This window comes from Panicum virgatum, chromosome 3K (genome assembly GCF_016808335.1).
Source record: "Panicum virgatum strain AP13 chromosome 3K, P.virgatum_v5, whole genome shotgun sequence".
Taxonomy (NCBI): domain Eukaryota; kingdom Viridiplantae; phylum Streptophyta; class Magnoliopsida; order Poales; family Poaceae; genus Panicum; species Panicum virgatum.
Window position 1 is genome coordinate 14,869,005 of NC_053138.1, and position 20,292 is coordinate 14,889,296.

The 20,292-nt window shown below is 49.0% G+C and overlaps 1 protein-coding gene and 1 long non-coding RNA gene across 2 annotated transcripts; one reads left to right on the plus strand and one right to left on the minus strand.

Moving 5' to 3' along the window:
* Nucleotides 1-11,045: 11,045 nt before the first annotated feature.
* Nucleotides 11,046-13,255, minus strand: LOC120697774. Its single transcript, XR_005684594.1, has 3 exons — nt 12,784-13,255; nt 11,677-11,891; nt 11,046-11,598 (listed from the first exon to the last, which is right to left on the minus strand). It is a non-coding gene; the product is annotated as an uncharacterized LOC120697774 (long non-coding RNA).
* A 1,326-nt stretch (nt 13,256-14,581) lies between these two features.
* On the plus strand, nt 14,582-16,124 carry LOC120697775. Its single transcript, XM_039981098.1, has one exon. The coding sequence runs from the start codon at nt 14,711-14,713 to the stop codon at nt 15,890-15,892; it is 1,182 nt and encodes a 393-aa protein (XP_039837032.1). The 5' UTR covers nt 14,582-14,710; the 3' UTR covers nt 15,893-16,124.
* The last annotated feature ends 4,168 nt before the right edge of the window (nt 16,125-20,292 follow it).

Sequence of the window (20,292 nt, forward strand, 5' to 3'; positions counted from 1 at the left end):
GGCCCGATATGCACCAGAGGAAGTGGACGATGATGAAAGAAGCATGACATGTTCAAAAAGGGATTGAACCCCGAACTCCGGACCTTGCTTACCCCTCAGATCTAGCCGGACTTCAACACCCTGATGAACAAGGCCATTCTCACAGAAAGGGCCAAAGCTGAGGAAAGAAAGGATAACAAGCGCAAGTTTCTGGAAAGCAAGGCCCGCCAGCAGGACCGCTTTCAGAAACCGAGGAGCTTCAGCTACACTGCACCAAGAACTCAGGCCCCAATGCAGTATAGGACCCAGTCTCAGGTGATAGGCCCACAGGCCCCTAACACACAGTTCAGGAGCCAGAATACCATGAAGGCCCGCAGAGCAATGCAAATCAGGTCACCACCAACAACAGCAATGATAGGGCCTGTTTCAACTGCCGTGAGACGGGGCATTTTATTGCTAACAGCCCGTATGCCAACAACAAGCCAGCAGCATCGGCCTTCTCCAACTCTGTGAATGGACCAAGGCCAGTTTTGTCAGGTGCCAACCGAGTGCACATCCGCAACAACAACAACACCAACAACAACAGACAGCAGATGAGGCAGCCCCAGCAGTCATTTGGACGAGCACGCACCAACCACATCAACGCGCAGGAGGCTCAAGGAGCTCAGGGCGTAGTGCTCGGTGAGTACCTAGTCAGCTCAGCTCTTGCAACAGTACTATTTGATTCTGGAGCATCACACTCGTTCATATCCTCAAGTTTTATGGAAAAGCACAATATACCTACAGTACTACTAAAAACACCCCTATTAACCCGGATGCCTGGAGGCGACATCAAGTGTCAACTAGGTTGTCTACGAGTAAGGATCAATTTAAGTGGGGTAGAATTTCTAGCGGACCTAGTAGTACTTAAGTCTAAGAGAATAGACGTGATCCTTGGAATGGACTGGTTAAACCGACACAATGGTCTCATAGGTTGTACTGACAAGGTAGTACACCTAACGAACCCAGAAGGAGTATGAGTGACCTGCCATACCCGGGGAAATGGATCTGACCCAATGGTGTTTAGCATGGAAGCCAAGTCCTTGGAAGAAGTCCCGGTAGTAAACGAATACCCGGATGTTTTCCCTGAAGAACTTCCCGGAATGCCACCAGATAGGGATATAGAGTTTGTCATCGACCTTGTCCCTGGAACCTCTCATATAGCCAAGAGACCCTATAGGATGGCAGCCTCTGAATTGGCAGAATTAAAGAAGCAACTAGAAGAATTACAATGAATTGGCTTCATCAGACCAAGCTCGTCGCCTTGGGGAGCCCCAGTCCTATTTGTCAAGAAGAAGGACGGGAGTATGAGGTTGTGTGTAGATTACCAGGCACTGAACGAAGTTACCATCAAGAATAAGTACCCCCTCCCCAGGATTGATGACCTTTTCGATCAACTAAAAGGAGCCAAATACTTATCCAAGATTGAGCTGAGGTCAGGATATTTTCAGCTCAAGATTAGAGAAAGCGACATCCCAAAGACAGCCTTTGTCACCCGTTACGGGCAGTTTGAGTTCACCGTGATGTCTTTTGGACTCACAAATGCACCTGCTTATTTTATGAATCTCATGAACAAGGTGTTTATGGACGAGTTAGATAAGTTTGTCGTAGTCTTTATCGACGACATATTTATTTACTCCAAGAGTGTCCAAGAACACGAGCAACATCTGCGGGTAGTATTGGAAAAGCTTAGAGTACATATGCTATATGCCAAATTCAGCAAGTGTGAATTCTGGCTAGAGAAAGTAGGTTTCCTTGGTCATATTCTGACCGCAGAAGGAGTAGCAGTGGACCCCAAGAAGGTCGAAGCAGTTTCCAACTGGCAGCAACTGACCAATGTTAGTGAAATCAGAAGCTTTCTTGGATTAGCTGGGTATTATCGAAGGTTCATCGAAGGATTTTCCAAGATAGCCCGGCCCATGACAGAGCTGCTTAAGAAGGATAAGAAATTCACCTGGACAGAGTCATGTGAAAGAAGTTTTCAAGAATTGAAGAGTAAGTTGACAACCGCCCCCGTGCTGACCCTACCGGATATTCATCAGGATTTTGTCATTAATTGTGATTCACCCGACAAGGATTAGGATGTGTCCTTATTCAAGACGGGAAGGTAGTAGCTTATGCTTCCCGACAGCTCATGCCTCATGAGCAGAATTACCCAACACATGATCTAAAATTTGCAGCTGTAGTACATGCCCTCAAGATTTAGAGGCATTATCTAATTAGAAATAAGTGTGAGATCTACACCGACCATAAGAGTTTGAAGTATATTTTCACCCAGCCAGATTTGAACTTAAGGCAAAGAAGGTGGTTAGAACTGGTTAAGGATTATAACATGGAAATTCATTACCACCCTGGCAAAGCTAATATGGTAGCCGATGCCTTAAGTCGGAAATCTTATGGACCCAAGGATGCCCATCTATAGGAAGAAATGGCACGATTGAATGTGACATTGTCCCTCGAGGTTCCATTCGCAAGATGAGCATTCAACCCACTCTGGAGTATAAGATCAAAAGGGCCCAAAGTTTGGACAAGGACTTGATGGAAATCCGAATGCAGACTGGAGAAAATAAGGCCCCAGATTTTAGAGTGGATAATGAGGGAACTTTATGGTATAAAAATAGAATTTGTGTACCACAGGAAGGGGACTTTCGGCAAATAATCATGGATGAAGCCCATAACTCAGCCTACTCCATCCACCTAGGATCCACCAAGATGTATATGGATTTAAAACAAAAATATTGGTGAAAGAGAATGAAGGCGGATATTGCACGGTTTGTCGCCCATTGTGATACGTGTCAAAGGATCAAGGCCGAACATCAGAAGCCAGCAGGATTGTTGCAACCCCTACCCATCCCGGTTTGGAAATGGGATGAGATAGGAATGGACTTTGTAGTGGGTTTGCCCAGAACACAGAAAGGACATGACTTCATATGGGTAATAGTGGACTGACTCACTAAAGCGGCTCATTTCATACCCGTGCGGACCAATTACGGCGGAGAGAAGCTAGCCAAACTTTATGTGGAAAATATAGTAAAGTTGCATGGTGTGCCTGGCAGAATTATTTCAGATAAAGGGACTCAATTCACCTCTAGGTTTTGGAAAAGTTTGCATAAAGCAATGGGCACTAAATTGGATTTCAGCTCCGCTTATCACCCACAAACGGATGGCCAAACAGAAAGGGTAAATCAGATCATGGAGGATATGTTGAGAGCATGTGTCCTTACCTATAGCAAGGATTAGGAGCAGAGTTTGCCCTATGCGGAATTTTCATACAACAACGGTTATCAAGCAAGCTTAGGCATGTCATCATTCGAAGCTCTTTATGGGAGAAAATGCAGAACTCCTCTGATGTGGTCAGAAGTTGGAGAACGTGCCCTAGTTGGACCTGCACTCATAAAGGAAGCAGAAGAAAGAGTGGCCGAGATTAGAGAAAAGCTGAAGGCCGCCCAGTCTCGACAAAAGAGCTACGCAGACAAAAAGAGACGAGAAATAAGCTTCAACCCGGGAGAGTTCGCCTACCTTAAGGTTTCACCTATTCGGGGAACTCGAAGATTTCAGATACAAGGAAAGTTGGCCCCTCGGTACATTGGACCGTACCGAGTTCTGAAAAAAATCGGAGCCGTAGCATACCGACGGGAGCTACCAGAAGAAATGTCAGATATACACCCGGTGTTCCATGTGTCCCAACTAAGGAGATGTTTGAGAGTACCGGAGAAAGAGCATGTGCCAGAAGAAGAGATAGATCTACAAACAGACCTTCGGTACCAAGAAGTACCTGTCAAGATTTTGGACACTGTCACTAGGAGGCAAGCTCTCCACCTCAGCCCTCTAGCGCCGCCGCCCGAGCAAGCTCTGCCCGCCGCCACCAACCCCCGCGGCTAGCACTCTCCGCTGCACCCCAGTCCATGGTGAGTGAGGGAAAAGGGTCCCACCGTCGCCCTTTTTCTTTTCCCCTAGCCTCGGCCGTCGCCAGGCACTACAGCGCCGCCGCCGCACCACCAGGGCCACCCGCCGCCATGGCTTCCCTCCATGCGGGGCCCCTCCTCCGAAATTAAGGAGGGGAATCCATTCCGCGTGCGCCCCTCCTCCTTTCCCCCTCCTTCTCGGCCGCCGCCGTGCCTTGAACGGCCGGCAAGGGCCGCCGCCGCCCCCTCACGCGCCCTCCCCTGTTTCCCGGTCGGGACGAAGAAGAGGAGGGCAAATATGCCCATACCCCCATGCACTCTCTCATTTTTAATAAAGAGCCCTTCCACTCTTTTGCCTTTTTGCAAAAGAATCCCTGCCCTTTATTATATTCGCAAATAAACCCTTCGACCATATAAACACAATTTCAATTATACCCCTACACTTTTCCAGAGGGCCCCCGATGTTTTCTAAATTCCAACCAAGCCCCTGTTATCTCAGAAATAATTGCAAAAAGGCCCCTGAACCCCGATTTAACCCTAACCACTCCTTTAACTCGTCATTTCATGCGCCAAAAATCCTCCGATCGACCTAAAACTTTACCACGCTATTTCTAATATACTTTTGACCATGCCATTAGAAAACCACCCAAAAATATTACTCCTGTCCCTATCTTAATTATTTTCGATTCGAGCTCAGCGATAAAACTTTTATTCCTTTTTCTTGATTGTGTGCTTGTTTGTGTGCGGCGTAGATCACGGTGTGAACGAGGGAGAACCCATCGACGAGTAGTACTATGAGCAAGCAAACGAGGACCAGTTCCGTGACCCCGAACCCGAAGGACAGTACCTCGATCAGGACCTCCCGGAAGGCTTTGAGAACGGCAAGTTCAATCCCGCCCTTTGATGCATATTTTGTCCTAGTTTTTATAAACACAACCTATTGGCCTATTTTACAAAAATGTATATGTTTTAACTACTGAAAACATGGTTGGATAGCCACCCCTTGATTTGTTATAACTATTCCTTGACCACCTAGATTAATATCTGGATATGATCTGTTTGGATGTTAATCGCTTCTAGAACGCTTAGGACCTTAAACACGGTACTACTTGTTTATAAAAAGAAAATGTGTGAGTGCGTGGGAAGGGAAAATATGGAATTTTCGAAAGATGAGTTTTGGCGGGATGGATGGCACTTCTGTGTGATGTGCCAAATGGTGTGCTCGTACCTGTGTGGTAGGGCAAGGGAGGGAGATATCCATCTTGTCACAATTAAGGACCGAGTTGGTGTGTCATCTTGCCTAACTCCACTATCGTGCAAACCACTCGACCGTTGTATGGGCAACGGCTTAGCATAAACACCACTAGTTAGTTTGATAGCCATCAGGAGAATTGAGAGCAACGAGTGACCAGGGAGGAGGGATAAGCTCTGTGTGACTGATGCCCCGGTTAAACCTCGGTGATAGGTCGATGACCCCTTAGTGGATCTCGTGGTGGCTAGTCAGGTCTAGCTAAGCTGATCGTGCTGTGGTACCCCGCTTGTGGGTAAAGTTGCACATCTCTGCAGAGTTAAAATCTATTCGAATAGCCGTGCCCATGGTACTGGGCGAGTTACGGTTTGGTCACACAACTAGTGTTTCTTCTGGGAATGGATGGGTTGGCGTGAGTTGTTTTGGAAAAGTGTCCGGCAGTTATGCCGTGTGCTACGGCGGATGAGGAGTCTGGTAGCAATCTAAAACTTAGATCCTGTGTGGATCAACCCAACATGTTACTCAGTGCAAGATAATGGCTTTTGAAAACCCCTTTCGTTCAAATAAACCCATGCATAAAAATTGGCTTTCCGCAAATTAAACCCTAGCCTTATCCTTGGTTTACCCTGTGTATTATATTTTATTTATACCCCCTCCGTGGGTGTGGTTGGTCTTGCTGAATACGTTTGTACTCACCCCATTCTTAATTTTTACAGAGGAAGATCCAGACTTCGTTCCCGAAGAAGTTGAGTAGAGGTTCCATCCAGCACCCAACCTTGCCTGTGGATAGGGTCACCCGCAGAAAGTTCCATATGGCGCAAGACTCTGATGACCCCCTCTTCGTAGTTAATATTGTTGTGTGGGTGCTAGTTGTTATCCTCGCGATAGTGGCGCTTCACTGCCCACTTCCGCGTAGAGTTGTACGGTGATGTACCATCTGATGTAATAAAAGTGTTATCAGCCTCCTGGGACTGATATTGTATCACTTTTAAGTCTTCTCTTATGAGGAGACGCTTCACGCGGCGGCCTTCCTGCCCTCGCCGTGGCCTGCCGCTGCGGCCTTCCTGCCCATGCCGTGGCCTGCCGCTGCAGATTCCCTGCCCTCTTGAAGCGTCCCCTCATAAGAGAAGACTTAAAAGTGATACATTATCAGTCCCAGGAGGCTGATAACACTTTTATTACATCAGATGGTACATCACCGTACAACTCTACGCAGAAGTGGGCAGTGAAGCGTCACTATCGCGAGAATAACAACCAACACCCACACTACGATATTAACTACAAAAAGAGGGTCATCAGAGTCTTGCGCCATGCGGAACCTCCTGCGGGTGACCCTAATCCACAGGTAAGGCTGGGTGCAGAACGTAACCCCTACTCGACGTCCTCGGGAACAAAGTCTGGATCCTCCTCTGTAAAAATTAAGAATGGGGTGAGTACAAACGTACTCAGCAAGTCCAACCACACCCACAGAGGGGTATAAATAGAATATAATACACAAGGTAAATCAAGGATAAGGCTAGGGTTTAATTTGCGGAAAGAAACTTTTATGCAGGGGTTCATTTGAAAGAAAATGTTTTCAAAGCAAGTTTTCTTTGTACCGAGTAACACATAAAGTTAGCCCACACAGGACCCAAGTTTTAAGCTGCTACCGGACTCCCCATCCGTCGTAACGCACGGCACAACTACCGGACACTTTTCAAAACCACTCACGCCCACCCATCCATTCCCAGAAGAAACACTAGTTATGTGACCACACCGTAACTCGCCCAATACCGTGGGCACGGCTATTCGAATAGATTTTAACTCTGCTGAGGTGTGCAACTTTACCCACAAGCGGGGTACCGCAACTCGATCACCTTAGTGTCGGTGCAGATCCCAACAAATCCATTACCCACCTTAGCTAGACCTGACTAGCCATCACGGGATCCACCAAGGGGTCATTGACCTATCACAGTGGTTTTAACCGGGGCATAAGTCACACAGAGCTAATCCCTTCTCCTTGATCACCCGTTGCTCTCAGCTCTCCTGATGGCTATCAGACTAACTAGTGGGGTTTATGCTAAGCCGTTGCCCATTCAACGGTCGAGTGGTTTGCACGATAGTGGAGTTAGGTGAGATGACACACCAACTCGGTCCTTAGTTGTGAAAAGATGGATATCTCTCTTCCTTGCTCTGCCACACAGGCATGAGCACACCAATCGGCAAATCACACAGAAATGGCATCCATCCCGTCTAAACTCATCTTTCGAAATTCCACATTTCTCCCTTCCCACACACGCACACGTTTTCTTTATAAAACAAGTTGTACAAGGTCCTAAGCGTTCTAGCATCGATTAACGTCCAAACAAAACACATTCAGACATTAATCTAGGTGGTCAAGGAATGGTTATAACAAATCAAGGGGTGGCTATCCAACCATGTTTTCAGCAGGCAAACATATGCAGTTTTATAAAACAAGCCAATGGGTTGTGTTTATAAAAACTAGGACAAAAGCATGCATCAAAGGATGCGATTGAACTTGTCGTCTTCAAAGGCTTCCGGGAGGTCCTGATCGAAGTACGGTTCTTCGGGTTCGGGATCGCAGAACTGGTCCTCATTTGTTTGCTTGTAGTGCCGCTCGTCGATAGGTTCTCCCTCGTTCACATCGTGATCTACGACGCATACAAACAAGCACACAATCAAGAAAAAGAAATAAAAGCTTTATTATTGAGCTCGAAATGGAAACAATTAAGATATAGAGATAGAAGTAATATTTTTGGGCGGTTTCCTAATGGCATGGCCAAAACTATATTAGAAATGGCGTGGCAAAGTTTCGTGTCTATCGGAGGTTGTTTGGCGCATAAAATGATAGGTTTTAGAGAGGTTTAGGGGTTAAACAAGGAGTCAGGGACCTGTTTGTAATTAGTGAAAGGACCCGATTAGAATTTTGGGGAATGTTTGGGTTATTCTGGAAAAGGGTAGGGTTTTATTTATAAATAAGTTTATATAGTGGAGGGTTTATTTGTAAATATAATATAGGATAGGGCTTAATTTGCAAAAAGACTGAAAGGGTAGGAAGCCCTTTATAGAATAAAGGAAAGGGGAGGGGTTTTTTTGGCAAAAGTGCCCCCCTTCTTCCTCCTCACGCGCAGAGCAGAGGAGGGGGGCAGCGCGGCACCGGCGGTCGGGGCCAGCGGCCCTGGGGCTCGTTGGCGGCCATGGGGAGGGGGAAAAGTGGGAAGAGGCCATGGGGAACCTGCTCCCCACCTCGATTTGGGCCGGGGCACAGTGAGGCGGCGGCGCCACGGGGTCCAGCGGGTGGCGGGCGGCGGCGCCGTGGCGGCAGCATTGTGGAGCGCGACGGCGGCCAGGGAATGGGGGAAAAGGAGAGGAGGAGGAGGGGATCCCGGTGCGCCCATCACCTCGGGTAGAGGTGAAGCAAGGAGGTGGCTCCGCGGTGGCCGGCGAGGCTCTGCAGCTAAGGCGGGCGGCGGTGGCGTTGGGAGCTCGGGGAGGGAGCGCGCGGTGGCGAGAGCGGTGGAGGTGACCGGAGGCGGGGCAGAGGGCCCTTTTATTGGCGTGGCAAGGCGGTGGGATGGTGGCCGCGTCGGTGGCGGTCCGGCGAGCGGTGCGGGGCGCTTTAATGGCGTCCGGCGTCGTGACACGGCGGCTCGGGCAGCGAGGCCAGCACAGGTGATGGGATGGCTCGGGCAGGCATGCGCGGGGTAGGCGGTGTAGTGCTTGGCGGCGGGGGCGCGGCGAGCAGGGGCACGTGCCCCACGTGGGTGCAGTGCGCACGCAGGCGGCCGGCGGTGATGGCAGCACAGGAGGGCGGTGGCGAGTCGACGGGCGGCGCGGCGAGGCTCGGGGCTCGTGGAACGCGTGACGCGCGGGCGGTGCAGGGAAGGCAGGGCGTGAGGTGCGTGGGTGCGGCGTGCGCGGCGTCACGGCGTGCACGGCTCGGCGCGGCGAGCCCATGCCCGTGCGCGGCCCAAGGGGGGTTGCTTGGCGTGGCGGGGTGCACGGCCGAGGGAGGAGGCGTGCGCGCGAGGGCCGGGAGCCGGGAGCGGCCGGGCGTGCGCGGCCGAGCAACGCTCGGGGGCGCGCGGTGCGCGGCAGAGAAGGGAGGGAGGAAGGGGAGAGAGGAAGGGAGAAAAAGGGAAAAGAGAAAAAGAAAGGAAAAAGAAAAAGAAGAGAAAGGAAAGGAGGAAGAGAGAGAGAGGGCGAGCGTGCGCCGGCGGCGATCGCGGCCCCGGTCGGCCACGCTCAGCGGTCGCGTGCGCGCGCGGACGAGGCCACAGGAAAAGGGGTCGGGGGTTGGAAATCGGACGTTTGGAACAGAGAAAGATTCCGGGAATTAGGGTTCAGAGTTTTAGGAGGATTTGAGATCAACGATGAAAAGTTTTGGAAAAAATATTTTACCACGTGATTTAATTTTGATAGATTTTTGGGATGAGACGCCTCTCCGGCGCAGCCGCCTCTCGCACTCCCAGCTCCACCGTCGTCCCCACCCGTACCCAGGCCGCTCCGTCCTCGTCCGTCGTCCGTGTCGCTACATCCCTCTCTCGCGGACGCTGCGAAGCCCGCGCCACCTCCGACGTCTTCCCGCCGCACCGGTAACAGAAGGTACTCAATTCGATCGCCTGTCTGATCCGGTTTTCAGAAATTCGATCCATATTGTGTTCCAATTCATTGCATGAGGGAGCACGGCCTGTAGCACACATTCAGAATTGTTTTGCTTGCTTGCTTACCTTAATTTGTTTCATTGTTTTAATGATTGCTATTACTGCTTAAACAACTTCGTTGATCAAATCAGACAGCCTAGATTTCCAACAATAAAGCAACTCAGAACCATATTCAGTTTTGTTTGATGCTGGTTGAATGAAGAACACAAGTGATCTCACAAGTGTGCCAATGACAATGCAGTCATCTCACATTTTTAAATATCACTAATGATAAAGCTATGACTGCATCTGCACGCTTTTGGGAACTATATATATGCCCCCCTTTGGTCACAGCCCATTTTTCCTTTTATCAATGCTATCATAAGACAAACAAATTAAGTTAAGATGTGTCCTTGCTCCATCTTTTTTATCTGTTTTGTTATGGTTATATCACTGTACATGCAATTCAACATTCTCTTCTGCCGGCTAATTACAATTGCGATTAATGCATGAATGTACATTGCACTGGAAGGCGAAGCTCATGTTTCTATTTCAAATATCATTGCTACTGTAGTTGGCATTTTTTTTGTGATGCAATATTATTTTGCTAGTAGCCCTTAACCAGAATCTTCGTTTTATTACCCCTTTTTTTAACTCTGGGTGACAAGGTACCGTTAATTGATCTCAATTCAAGATAAGCCTATAGTAATTCTCACTGGGGTTGGTAATTATTTTCCTTTGCTGATGATTGCTTGTAGACAAATAACCTTATGCATAAGAAATCTTCTAGGATGATGCAACTTTGTGGTCGTGGTACTAATGTGTGTTTTTTTTTATGCAGGAGGGAATGCCGGGTGCTGAGTACAATGCAATTGTTAGGAAGGTGTTTGATGATGAAGAAGAAGGATACGAGTTTTATAACAACTATGCTAAGGGGAAAGGATTTAATGTCAGGAAAGACTATTGTGAGTGGGACATTGGGCACAATGAGAGGACTCTTCGGCATTTTGTTTGCAGTTGTCAAGGTTTCCGCGAAGGGGAGCTGAAGAGGGAGAATAAGAAGCGGAAGCTGCGGAATATTACTCGGTTTGGATGCTCTGCTAAGCTTGTGATTGCACGGAATCAGAACACTGGTCAGTGACATGTGAAGGATTTCATCTGCGAACACAACCATCCGATGGTGGAACAAGATCTTGCTTGTCTTATGCGGTCACATAGAAGAATCAGAGATGAGCAGAAAACTAATATTATGGCGATGCAGATTTCTGGGATCCGCAAACACCAGATAATGGATATCATGGAAATGTTTTATGGTGGGTATGATAAGGTTGGATTTACAAGAAGGGACCTGTATAATTTCTGTCATCGCAATAAGGTGGACACAGTTGCTGCTGGCGATGCTCAAACAGTCATCAGTTACCTCACAGAATGCAGAAGTAGGCATATGTCACATGGCACCTAACATCAGGCCAAAGAACAAGCCAACTAGTAATATTACAAAGCCACAACAGACTAAACTACAGCTACTCCCTGAACTGATCTTGTTAGCCAGGAGTACTAATGGCTGACTCTTCTCTTCCAATTCCTTCTCCTGTGCCTTTACGACTGAAACCTTCTCTTTATTCTCACTGGACAGCAAGTCATTGATTTGCTTCAGCTCAGCCATCTCCTCCGCTTTGCTCCTCAATTCCCAAACAGCATTACGAAGATCCAAAAGTAAGTTCTTCATAAATGTTGTGTGCTCAGGATCATACCACACATAGAAGCCACAGTCCCCATAAGTCTATACAGCAGATAACAGACAAATCAGATGCCAATTAAAAGCGAACATGCACCGAAGAAAAATAAGCTAGTTTCTTACCCTTGCTCGGCTGCATCTATAGTACCTCCGACCTGGATTATCATCACTCCACGAAATCCACCGTGGTGCCTTTCTGTTGCACACGCACACCACGGTGGGCTCGTAAGCAAGAGGGCCTTCTCTGTAGGTCACCGGTGGTCGCGACCTCAGAAGCCCACGGATACCGCGGCTGCCTGCACTTATCCTGGAACCTTGCGAGCTTGACGCTGCCATGCCTGCAACAGAAATAAGGAGGCATAACATCTTGTGAGCATAACCATCAAGCTTACACTAGCAAAAACATGTCTTGCTTGAGTTAGCTGAATCTATCACAACAAAGCAAGTACTTTTCGATTTCAGCATATAAGGATTGCCATGCCATTGTCAGAAATCTTGATGTCTTGCTCTCTTGTCAGAAAGCTACCATTTCAAAATTTCAATATAAGATACTCAGTAACAAGCTAAGTATATTGGTTAGCAAGTGAAAAAACAAAAATGTCTGCAAAAAGCGGAGTAGTAGCATTACAACTGAATTTTATGAACTAATGTGGCAATGAATCTGAACATTAGGTGTGATTTTCTAAGCATCAGTTAATAAGCAACAAATTCATTGATCTATCGCAGCAAGAAAAAAAACTAAGAAGACAAACAGTACAACACAAACTACTGGTCCAAGTCCAAGGGAATAATTTAAAGGTTGGGGATGTGCCAAAACCCCCAAATAGCATCTCAACCTTTTATTCAAACAGCATTTCAATTAAAAAGATTATTCCCAGTTGTCTCAATTCAGTCTTTCCTTTCATCTGAACATGGTACTCTTTGTAACGTTTACTTTCACTAACACACAACGAAACGAGACAAACTTGCATTGGCTGTTGAATCCACTGGAGTCAAATGCCAGTTTCTTAGCCGAACAAAGCTTTAAGAACTTGTCAAGTCAAATCGCGGCACAATTGAAGGCACAACTAAAAATAAAAACACAGACTTTTCTGTTCAAAGCGATAACAAAATCCAGAATTTTTGCGAGAGCGGTGCTCCCGTTTTCAAACTTACTGGAATTGGGATGGAACCGACAGGTTACAAGAATCCTGCTACGACAAAATCAATGCGAGGGGATTGCAAACTTACTGGAATTGGAAGAGGAAGTAGAGGCACTTCCTGCCTGCGGCTGCGGGGACGAAAGCGGCAGCTCGGGTGACGAGGGGTGAGGAAGGATCGAATCGGCTGCGACGGGCAAGGGGAGCGACCAGGCCAGTCGGGCGGTGACGACGGCTGCCGCGGATCAAATCGACGGTTCGGCGGCGGCGGCTGGTGCCGCGGATCCAATCGGCGGCGACGGGTGAGGGGAGGATGCTGCCGGTGTCGATGACGACGAGCGCGTTGGCCAGGCCAGACGGGCGGCGGCGACGTGTGCCGCGGATCAAATCGCCGGTTCGGCGGCGGCGGCTGGCGCCGCGGATCCAATCGGCGGCGATGGGTGAGGGGAGGACGCTGCCGGTATCGATGACGACGAGCGCACACGTGGACGGGTTGCCGACGTTGATGACCGGCGGTAGGAGCGTAGGACGCGGTCGTCGACGGCGGCGGAGGAGGCTATCGCTCTGTTTGTTCGCTTGTCTTTCCCGGCTTGATTTGGTTTGTTTTCTCTCACAAAATATTATTAAATCAGTCGAAATCAGTCGGCTTTCAAATCAGCCGAACACCCTCTATGCATGATCGACGGCTTTCAAATCAGCCGAACACCCTCTATGCATGAATCGATCAGAAAAGGGGCGGAGTAAACCCTAAAAATGCACATCCTTTTTTTTCTTTTTCTTTAAAAATATACACAACTCAATTTATTAGAATTATGAATTTACCCTTTTAACCTTCATTAAAAAAATAACTAAAAAAACAATTGCCAAGGAATTCCTAGCCCTCTAAATTATGAAGATATTGGGAAGCGTTGGGAGGCGTTACGGCATCACCAGGCCCACCCACCATAGACACAAACCAACATCTCCCGACGCCTCCTCATTAACGCATTCCAACGCCTCCCCTCAATTTGGGCCCACAAATCATAAATACATAAAATACCCATGAAATACCTCCCAACGCCTATCCAAGCATTGTAAAAAATTTGATGTGTAAAACGTCTAGTAATTCCACATCTTGGATTAGTTGGCAAATTTCATTTTGAGGAGGGATTGACAAAGAATTATTAAGACAGATTATCTGAGCTAGAGCCCTTAACATCACTTTTTGGTCTCCGTGGATTTTCATGAACTTAAATGTAGAGATGGTTAGCTTGATGTCCATGTCATGAAATCGGTTGCATGTTTCCGTAAAAGTTGAAACTGAAAGTAAGATGTGAAAATGGACGTGCTGGTATTTTCACTCTTGGTGGATCATGTGTCACTGCAAGAAGGGGATTCGCGGGGCATCTGAAGTTTAATCCTAGAGGTGCAAATGGATGCCTCTTAGGGTATCCATTGCTCCTATATAATTCAAAAATGAGTTTCCACTTTGAAAAATTAGTACAAACTTTTTGAATTAAAGAGAGGCGGTGGATACCCCTTGGGATACCCATTTGCGAATTTGCACCCCTATTTAATCTTGCGCGCCTCATAATTTCTACTCCCTCCGTTCTAGATTTGCCAAAACGACCTATAATTAGGAACGGAGGGAGTAGCTCATTTGTTATCCGGAGTTCTCTAAGATTCTGCTGCCTGAAATATGTGGAGATCTGAGGTTCTAATCTGAAATTCTTGGATTGACAACAGCTGGTCATTTCGAACTTCGGACGAGAATAACCGGCCCAAATGAATGCAGCCCAACCAGCCCTGGAGATTGAGCCTTTCTCTTCTTTTCCCTGGAGCAGCGCCATCCTTTGCTTCCAGAAGCAGAACAAAAAGCAGTATCCCCATCCAAACCCCCGCAACACCCCTCACCCCCGTCCTCCAGAAAAGGGGAATCCAATTCCAATCCGCAACCATACCAACATATCCTCCTCCTCCTCCTCGCCGCTTCCTTCGAGTTCGCGGCCCCCAGCCACTCCCAAACCCTCCTAACCGACATGGCCGCGCCCTCGTCCTGGGCGAATCTCTCACCCAAGGAAGTGTCCGAGATCGCCCGCCGCGTCCCTTGCGAAGGGGACCGCGCCCACATGGCCTTCGTGTGCCGCTCATGGCGTGCGGGGCTCGCAGCTCCGCCGCCGCCGCTCCCGCGGCTTCTCCTGCCGTCCGACGGATTCACTCGCGTCTACTGCATCCTTAGCGGCTGCAGCGTCCACCGGGGGTACCAGGACCCGGTCGGCCTGCGCTACCTCGGCTCGTGCGACGGCGGCTACCTCTTCCTCGCCATGGAGCAAACTAGCCGCCACCGCCTCGTGAACCTGCACAGAGAGGGGCCGCGCATCCTCCCCGACGTGGTCTGCCCCAGCTACGACCCGTCGGTGAAGCACGTCCAGAACATGGTCGTCCTCGCCTCCGTCCTCTCGTCCCCGCCAGACGACCCAGGCTGCGTCGCCGCCGGCATCGTCACATATCAGCGGGACACCGACGGCCCGCGGCAGCGCCGCCGTTACGCGTTCTGGCGCATGGGCGATCAGGTGGCCTACGATGCGATGCCTCCTACCAGAAACGACGCGGTGGAGGACGTCGTGTTCCACGACGGTTTCTTCAGTTTCCTCACCGACGAGGAAGACATCATGGCGTGCTCACCAGAGTTCTATCAAGATGGGGACGACCCGCTTTCGTTATGGGCGACGCTACGCTGCTTCGAGCCGAGGGACCGCGGTCACGACGTGTTCGTTCGTGCCCGCTACCTCGTGGTGTCCCGCGGTGAACTGCTAATGGTCGTCAGATTCGCTCCCGACCCTGAGTTGCCGACATCGGCGTTCAAGGTGTTCAACGCAGTTGGACCCCATCTTCCAGAGGAAGACGGGAACAGCAGTCTTGTTTGGTATCGCTATTCGTGGAGCGAGCTGGACTCGCTGGGTGGCCGGATGCTGTTCGTGGGGCGAGGCTGCTCCAGATCCTACGAAACGGCCGACTACCCGGGGTCCAAGGACGGCATCTACTTCGTGGACGATCGGAGCTTCTACGACGAGCAGATCATGTTTCGCGGTGTCGATGAGAGGCAGTACCCCTGCAGCGACACCGGCAAGTGGACGCAAGGGCCGCCTCCCAATGTCGAGCGCTTCTTCCCGGAGCAGGGCCCATCGAACCACTCTTCTCCGGCTTGGCTTCTCCCTTAGACGACGCCAGGTTTTTTGCTACGAACTTACCTCCATTCGATCAGTCTGTGATGTTGGAGCGCAATAGATGATGCGAGCGTTCTAATTCCTGTGACCTTGCCTTGTTCAGATGAGACGATTGCTGAAAACTTGATATCATTGCCGTGCCTTGCGGTTCGATACTTTCCTGTACTTGTGGAAATCTATCAGTTACCGGTTGTGACTGAGAAGTAATAGAGAAACCATTCTGATATTTTTGTGTTTGTAGTCAGAGTTTTTCCTTATGATTTGACCCTAACAATGAATTAGATTGGTATGCTTGGAATCTGAACTTGTGTGATTCAGTACCCTTAATTTGTTTACCATTGGATACCCTGATATGGTACTGATTTAGGCGAGTACCCCTGTTCTGGTTCCCTAAGAAGAAATGCAGGAAACAACCCAGAATGACATACTGTTAAGTCATTTACCAGTCTTCTGAAGTGTTTGTTTTGCAAGGCTTGCTATAATCTGATGTCACTGTGCAGTATGCACTTTTGTTGATCATGACTCTAAGAAATTGTTTGATTCTTTCTGCATTCCTGTTTCCTGGCATAGAAATATACCCATTGCTAATGTTGGCTGTGAATGGGGTACTGATTGCTATTGTTGACTGTGAACATGAACATGTCAGTGCTGAGTAATGACATTTCTGACAGAATGTTTATATTTGCTCATTGCATGTAGGGGTTTTGCACGGCATTTGAACTTGATCATGAATCCCTTGCATCCCCATGTTCATTTGGTTCTAGACTGATGACTACAAGTTTAGCATGTGGATGCTTGTCATTACTTAACTACTGAAGTACTATTTTTCAGAGCTTTTCGTGCTCTAATCTGAGTTGCAGTGTCTTCATTAACTGACTGGTGGCATGGCTGCTCGTTTTTTTCTGTTTGAAATGCCATCAGAGCTGCCTTTTGTTTTCGTTGAATGGATGGATTACTACTTGGTAAATCCTGTGATATTTATTTACTATTTGGTACCCTGGCATGGTACCGATTTAGACGAGTATCTCTGTTCTGGTTCACTAAGAAGAAATGCAGGGAAGAACCCCGGACAGCAGCATGCTGATAATTCACTTACCATTCTTCTGAAGTGTATGTTTTGCATGGCTTGATATAATGTGATCTCGCTGTGCACAATGCAGTTTTGATTCTTTCTGCATTCCTGGCATAGAAAATTAGAAATATACACATTGCATTTGGTGATTTGAATTGCGGCATTTGTTCTTTTCTATGGTTGCCATCTGGTGCAAACAATTTACTGAACTGAGCAGGCTTTGCAGGCATCAATGTACATTGATTAAGATCTAGTATTTGAGCTTTGCAGGCTGGACATTACAACTTTTTTCTACTCCTTTTCATGATTTCAAAGTGGAAATAGCTGTTGGATACTTGCTGTGAAATTCATTACATCTTTCAGTAAATGGGCATGTTTGTTCTCGCTATTCGTGATAGAAATCATTGCATTCATCCCATGTTTGACGCGTAATTGCCTGGGTTATCGTTTTGCCTTTATTTTCTTTCTTATTAATGATTGATTGAAGCCCTGAATGTGGTCCTTTATCATGTCTTTCCTACGGGGAGGTTACAAGTTATTGTTCACTTCTGGTGATCTTCCATCACCTGAAGACCGGTCCTCAAGCGCGTCTTCTTCCTCGCGAGCTCTCTCGGTCTCCCATAGCACTGCTCTGCTCCTGTCCGCGGCTAGCCGCGCGCGCCTCCTCTCCTCTCCGCGCCTTCGCCTCCCCAAACGCCCTAACCCAGCGTGACTGCGCTGGCTCGGTGGCTCCGGTAATGCGCAGGTTCTTGCCCGAGGGCGCACCTACTGCGACTGCAAGCTCAGTTTGTCCATGCTCGCTACCTCGTGGTCGCGCGTCAGGTTGGCTCCGGCCTGGAAACGGAGTCCCGAGTCCGGATCTGCAACAAACAAACAAACGCGCCCTGACGTGGGGCCCGCGTATATACAGGCAGGCAGGGAGGCAGACGAGACACCCAAACCGAGATCGCGATCATGACGAATACGACGATCCAAGTCCAACCGGAAGCAGCGGCGTCCCGGTACATGAACGACGACGTGGTCGCCGAGATCCTGCTCCGCCTCCCGTCCGACGCCGTGCTCCGCTCCCGCACCGTCTGCAAGGCATGGCGCCGCATCACCACCAGCCCCGCGTTCCTCGCCGCCCACGCCCGCCTCCGTCCCCTCGAGATCATCGTCCAACGGCACGGGGTGAGCGGCGCACAGCTAGACACCATCCCGCTCCCCACCCTCGACGAGACGAGGCGCCGGTGCCTCCAGGTCCGGTACCCCGAGTACACTGGACCCCCGGAACCCTGCTGGAGGGGCTACTCCTTGATCGGCTCCTGCGAGGGGCTCCTCCTGTTCGAGAGAGGCGTTGGCATCGATCACTTCGTCTGCAACCCGATAACAAGGCGGTGGACCATGCTGCCCCGTCCCACCGGCGACTTCAGTCAGCTCCTTGGCTTCTACCTCCACGGACCTTCAGGCGAGCACAGGCTCCTGTTCCATACCGATGACCAACAGGGATCACACTACATTTGTTCACCCCAAGTTGCTGGAACCCGCCGGCTGGGGCAAGCCATTCCCGTGCACGGCGGATTTTGGACCGAGAACCCCGTCGTCTACCTCAACCACCGTGGCAGGCTTCACTGGCTGCGGCATCCCCCGGTCGTATTTTCTACGGATGATGCGCAGCGTCCCGAGGCAGGGGACAAGATCTTGGCGTTCGACACCGTGTCAGAGACGTTCCGACGGATATCCCCTCCGCCGCCGCGGAGTGACCGCTACTTCGGGGAGCAGTTCTTCCTGCTGGAGACGGACGGGAAGCTGTCCATGACGGATATCCTCAAGGGCTCCATGGACCTTTGGGTGCTGGAGGACTACAGCAACGACAGGAGCTGGACGCGCCGCCTCCGGGTCGACCTGCCGCCGTCGTTGCTACGTGCGAGCTGGGCTATGAACTCCGGCATGGACGGGCAAAACGTGATTCTTCTAGGAGCCAGCTCGAGTTGTTCAGTCGGGCTGTATGATCTGACAAGGAAGAGGCTTTTGAAGCAAATCTATTTTGTTACTAGTGGTTGGCCTGGGGACTCAGTTCGTCGTCATCGCACACCCCTGCGTGCCCTCGTGTTCAGGGATAGCCTTGAGCGGCACACCCCCCTGCATGCCCGGGATAGCCTGGAGTGGCATGCCTTCTTTGATCTTCGGCACCCCAATAAGTACGCGTGGTCAAGTGGAGATCAGAGCCTCGGAGCCGGGCACAGCGGCGGTGATAATGTCTGTTTGCAGAAAGACCCCCAAAAAGAATGTCCTGGATGACTCAACTTGCGAGCTATGCAAGGGAGGGGCCGAGACTTGCAAACCACCTGATGCTTGAATGCCCCTTTGCTTTCCAGGTCTGGTCACGACTAGGTATCGACACGAAATGGAGCTAAAAGGAAGTGGATGTTTTGTAAAGGCAAAATAGACGTTTTATCCATGTCCCTCAACTTTGAGATAGGCCAATATAGTCCCTCAACTTTTATTTTTGGGTCAAATTCATCCTTGTGCTATATTATACCTCATAATAATATGAGATTTACGCAAAAAGTCCTCTTTACCCTTGTCTCCTCCCCATTCTAAATTACTCAACAATTTATTGTTATTAAAAAATATTTAGCCAATTTAGTGTAGTGGCATGAGCATCAGTGCATTTAGAAGTCGAACATCACAAATGTTAAATTTGTAGCATAGAATTTTATTTATTCATGCATCGCATTATATTACGGACGCATGATGAGTGAAAATTAAAATTAGGGGAAGAAGAAGCTAAGGGTAAATAAGACTTTTTGCATTTATATAATGTTATTATAGAGTATAATATCAGCATAAGGATAGATATGATCCTAAAATAAAAGTTGAGGCCAATTTAAAAATTGAGAGACGAATTTGAGCTTTAAATTAAAATTTTGCCTTTTTGTAAAGTAGCATTTCCCGTCCGGCTCCGGCGATGGACGCCTCGTTGTCACCAACGCACCTGCGCGTCTCCTCCGGTTCCCCGCTCCTCCTTGCCTGCTGAATTTCCCATACCGTGCTCCCTCCACCTCCCCTCCTCCATTCCCTAGTGACCGGCCGCGGCGCAGCCTTCCACTCCAGATCACCCAGCGATTCCTATTGCCATGTTGAACTCCATTGAGAATCGTTCAGATTAACCTTTTATTTTGGTCAGTTTCCTTGAGTGCATATATCCGCTGCTGAGTTGAAGGTCTCGACAAATCACGATTGAGAGCAGAATCCACTTTTATGTATTTCTTGAAGATAGAATAAGAATATTGTTTCTTTCCAAGTGCCATAACACGATTTTTTTTAGATAATGGAAAAG

Bases quoted from the DNA above. Each gene is read 5' to 3' on its own strand.
- LOC120697775 (XM_039981098.1), top strand. From the start codon at position 14,711: ATGGCCGCGCCCTCGTCCTGGGCGAATCTCTCACCCAAGGAAGTGTCC.